Here is a 4,941-nt window from a genome sequence, read left to right as displayed (position 1 = left end):
GTTCATAAATTAATCCCTCTTGAGTGTAAGTGAATTCCCCAGAGCATGATAACTGAGGCATGAATAGACCCAGAATGTGGTATTTCTGGGTTCACAGAATACTATCAAGGTTTTTTTTTAAATTTATTTTATTCAAGTATAGTTGATTTACAATTTTGTGTTAATTTCTACTATACAGCAAAGTGATTCAGATATATAGATAGATAGATAGATAGATAGATTCTTTTCCAATATGGTTTATCACAGGATACTGAATATAGTTCCCTGTGCTATACAGTAGGACCTTGTTGTTTATCCATCCTAATATAATAGTTTGCACCTGCTAATCCCAAACTCCCAATCCATCCTTCCCCCACTCCCCCTCCCCCTTGGGAACCACAAGTCTGTTCTCTATGTCTGTGAATCTGTGTCTGTTTCATAGATAAGTTCATTTGTGTCGTATATTAGATTCCACATATAAGTGATATCATATGGTATTTATCGTTCTCTGTCTGACTTACTTCACTTAGTATGATAATCTCTAGGTCCATCCACGTTGCTGCAAATAGCATTATTTCATTTTTTTATGGCTGAGTAGTATTCCATTGTATGTATGTTCCACATCTTCTTTACCCCTTCATCTTTCAATGGACATTTAGACTGTTTCCATGTCTTGGCTATTGTAAATAGTGCTGCAATGAACATTGGGGTGCATGTATCTTTTTGAATTAGAGTTTTCTCCAGATATATGCCCAGGAGTGGGATTGCAGGATCATATGGCAGCTCTACATCAAGGTTTTAATAACTAGTGACGCTCAGCCTGTGAAGCTAGGCAACCGGCCTCATTATTTCTGAAAACACTTGTCAGCTGCATCAGTGACAAACTGTGGTAATTCAGTTCCTTGAAACCTTCTTTCCAGAATGCATACAGGTGACCTGTAAACTGAAACATGACTTTTTCAGTCTCAGCACAGCATCTGTTTCATGGTATGATTTGGGGAGCCATAAGGGTGAAATTGGGAGTTTCCATTAACTCCTCAGGATTCCCTGGCTCCCACGAAGTGTACTAGTTGTCCCAAAGAATTGACAGAGCTGGGCTTCAGTGAAACCTGGTTCTAGATCAATGGGCCTGGAAACACTGTTCTAAATTATGAGGTTTAATAGACTTAGCATTAGCATACAAAAGCAAATTCAGGAAATTATCTTCTCCTAATAATATAATAAATGAATTGTTGCTTTAAAAAATTGAGTAATGAAGAGCCCCATTCGTTTTTACGCACCTATCCTGGTTACATGCACTGAACAATGGAATGAAAAAATTAAAGTTATAATAGTAGGTACCAACTTATTGCCAACTGTACACACCGGAAAAGGAAACTGGTATTGAAGTCCCAGAAGAGAGTAGTCAGGGAAAAGCTGAAACATCAAGAGAGTGAACAAAAAACAAAACCAAAGCTTTCTTTCAAAGCTGGAAAACTCTCCTGGGGGTAACAGCAAAGTGTGTGGCTGCACTTTTTCTGAGTGCCCACTACTGCTGCAGAGTAACCAGTCCTGGGGGAGGTGGGGGACAGTTAGGGTAGTTAACTGGTAAGGGTATAGGGCTAAGTTTGCATATCTAGTACAACACAACTTTTTCAAAGTCCTGATGGACCTTAATATTCCAATCGACTCTCATTTCCCCATTTTGCGATTAGATTAGCCTAAAGAGGAACTAGTGGCTTTAGGAGAACTGCTGAACTTTTTGTTTCAGCAACAGCTTTCTTTCCCATCAGTTCAGTCTACCCCAAGCTTGCTGGCTGCTACTTAGGGCTAGTGTGTCAGGCTGGGGCTGTCTGAACCATGAACAGCTTCAGAGGTGCCATCCTTATCTGGGCAGTGGCAGCGTGGGCTAAAATGAAAAAATCTCTGGGAGACACAGATGAGGATGGATTTCAAAAATGCAAGAATGCCTTAAAACTACCTGTTCTGGCAGTCTTACCTGGAGGCGGCTGGGATAATCTGCGGAATGTGGACATGGGACGGGTGATGAGCTTGACTTACACCCACTGTAGGACCACAGAGGATGGACAGTACATCGTCCCTGATGAGGTCTTTACCATTCCCCAGAAAGAGAGCAACCTGGAGATGAACTCAAAAATCCTGGAGTCCTGGGAGAATTACCAGAGTAGCACCTCCTACTCCATCAACATGGAGCTCTCCCTTTTTTCCAAAGTCAACGGCAAGTTCTCCCCTGAGTTCCAGAGGATGAAGACCCTTCAGGTGAAGGACCAAGCTGTAACTACCCAGGTGCAGGTAAGAAACCTGGTCTACACAGTCAAAATCAACCCAGATGCAGAGCTAAGCTGGGGGTTTAAGAAGGAGCTCATGGACATCTCTGAGCGTCTGGAGAACAACCAGACACGGATGGCCACCTACTTGGCAGAACTCCTGGTCCTCAACTATGGTACCCATGTCATCACCAGTGTGGATGCAGGGGCTGCTCTCATTCAGGAGGACCACATCAGATCATCCTTGCTCCAGGACAGCCAGAGCAGCCGCAGTGCAGTGACAGCGTCCGCTGGAATCACCTTCCTAAACATTGTGAACTTCAAATTTGAGGAGAACTACACCTCACAGAACGCCTTCACCAAGAGCTACCTCTCCAACCGAACCAACTCCAGGGTGCAAAGCATTGGAGGGCTTCCTTTTTACCCAGGCATCACCCTCCAGGCCTGGCAGCAGGGTATCACCAACCACCTGGTGGCCATGGACCGAGCTGGCCTGCCTCTGTATTTCTTCATCAACCCTGACAGGCTGCCTGACTTGCCAGGACCCTTGGTGAAAAAGCTGTCTAAGACAGTGGAAACTGCCGTGAGATGCTATTACACATTCAACACCTACCCCGGCTGCACAGATATCAAGTCGCCCAACTTCAATTTCCAGGCCAACATGGATGATGGCTCTTGCGAGGGAAAAATGACCAATTTCTCCTTTGGCGGAGTTTACCAGGAATGCACCCAGTTCTCAGGGAATGAGGTTGTCCAACTCTGCCAAAACTTGGAGCAGAAGAATCCACTCACTGGCGATTTCTCCTGCCCCTTTGGCTACACCCCAGTCCAGCTGCTATCCCAGACCCATGAGGAGGGTTACAACCACCTGGAGTGTTCACGGAAGTGTACCCTCCTCATCTTCTGCAAGAGGGTGTGTGAAGATGTCTTCCGGGTGGCCAAGGCAGAATTTAGGGCTTTCTGGTGCGTGGCCAGTGGCCAAGTACCTGAAAACTCAGGACTACTTTTTGGTGGCCTCTTCAGCGGTAGGAGCATCAACCCTTTGACAAATGCACAGTCATGCCCAGCTGGCTATTTTCCATTGAGACTTTTTGAAAACCTCAAGGTATGTGCCTCTCAGGAGTATGAGTTGGGATACAGGTTTTCCGTCCCATTTGGTGGGTTCTTTAGCTGTGCAGTCGGGAACCCCTTGGTGGATTCTGCCATGTACAAAGATTTAGGGGCACCTTCTCTAAAAAAGTGTCCAGGGGGTTTCAGCCAACACCTAGCCCTCATCAGTGATGGGTGCCAAGTGTCTTACTGCGTCAAAGCCGGGCTTTTTACAGGAGGGTCTCTGCCTCCCGTCAGGCTCCCACCTTACACCCAACCACCCCTCATGAGTCAGGCTGCCACCAACACTGTCCTAGTGACTAATCTTGAGACTGCAAGCTCCTGGGTGAAAGATCCCCAGAGCCACCAGTGGAGGCTGGGAGAGCCTCTCGAGCTTCGCAGGGCCATGAAGGTCATCCATGGGGACGGTAGTGGTCTGTCTGGAGGGGCAGCAACCGGGGTCACACTGGGGGTCACCACCGTCCTGGCAGCTGTCATTGCCCTGGCCATCTACGGCACCCGGAAGTACAAGAAGAGGGGATACCAGGCGGTCCAAGACGAGAGGCAGAGTTTGGTTACAGGCACGGCCGTGAATGGAGACGCCCTTGACCAAGAACAGGCGCAGAGCCCAGCCTAGACTCTCCCAGGAAACTACTTCTCTCGTCTCCAGCCAGAGCTTCAAGCATGTCTTTCATTTTTTCTTTCCACTTCTGCCTTCCTAAGTATTGATGTGGCAAACGCAACAAAAGGCAGGTATAACTTTGTGACTTTCTTAGGTCTTTGGGCCAGGAAATGAATAGAGCTACATGGACAAAGCTGGGGGAGGGGTTGGAGAACAGTTGTGACTTTTTAAGCAAAAGTCCTCCTGGAGCCTACAACATGAGGGAGGTGTCTTTTCTCTACCTGCGTCATTAAGTATCTTCACCTGAATGCCCATGTGTAAAAAGAGAGGAGGGAGAATGTTGATATTTGAATTTGAAGACGCATTTAATCTGAGGTCAGCCATGGTTTCCAATTCATGAGCTCTAAGAATTTATGCCTTTACGTGTTACCCTCCCACTATTTTGTGTTTTTAAAAAGCTGTCTGGATTTCATGCTCCTGGAGGCGGACAGAGCTCCCAGAAGACACAGGAGGCCCTGCTTGGCTATTGCTTTTCAGCTTTGAGGGCTCTGAATTGATGAACTGTGTCATCTCCTCTGGGTCCTCTCAACATCATCTGAACCGAGAGATGGTGCCTATACTAGGCCCACTTTCTCCAACTTCACCACAGTTAAGACTTACTGAGACCAGGCCACTCTTGGACTTCAGACTAGTGTCATAAAGTCCTCAGAAAACATTTTAACATATAAACTTCTATTAGGAGGTCAAGGGAGAAGGGACGGTTTGGAGACCAGGAGTGAGTGAAGAAAGGGTAAAAACTAGAAAAGATTCTGGTGCTCATGGGAAATTGAAATTCTTACCCACAGCCAACTACTTGGTTTCGTCCTCTTAGCTCATCATAAATGGGCAAAGAAAGGAGCTGCAGGAATGGCTAGATCAAGCATGACCATCTCATTTTCTGTTACCAAGGTACAATCCCTTTCTCTTCCATGGATGGCCATCCCC

At 46.3% G+C, this 4,941-nt stretch overlaps 1 protein-coding gene across 1 annotated transcript; it reads left to right on the top strand.

The window, feature by feature from the left end:
* The first annotated feature begins 1,818 nt into the window (after positions 1 to 1,818).
* Positions 1,819 to 4,044, top strand: MPEG1 (macrophage expressed 1). The gene has a single exon (XM_061203399.1). The coding sequence runs from the start codon at positions 1,819 to 1,821 to the stop codon at positions 3,970 to 3,972; it is 2,154 nt and encodes a 717-aa protein (XP_061059382.1). The 3' UTR covers positions 3,973 to 4,044.
* The last annotated feature ends 897 nt before the right edge of the window (positions 4,045 to 4,941 follow it).

This window comes from Eubalaena glacialis, chromosome 10 (genome assembly GCF_028564815.1).
Source record: "Eubalaena glacialis isolate mEubGla1 chromosome 10, mEubGla1.1.hap2.+ XY, whole genome shotgun sequence".
NCBI lineage: Eukaryota > Metazoa > Chordata > Mammalia > Artiodactyla > Balaenidae > Eubalaena > Eubalaena glacialis.
Note: the sequence above shows the minus strand (reverse complement) of the source record. Positions and strands in the feature narration are given on the sequence as shown.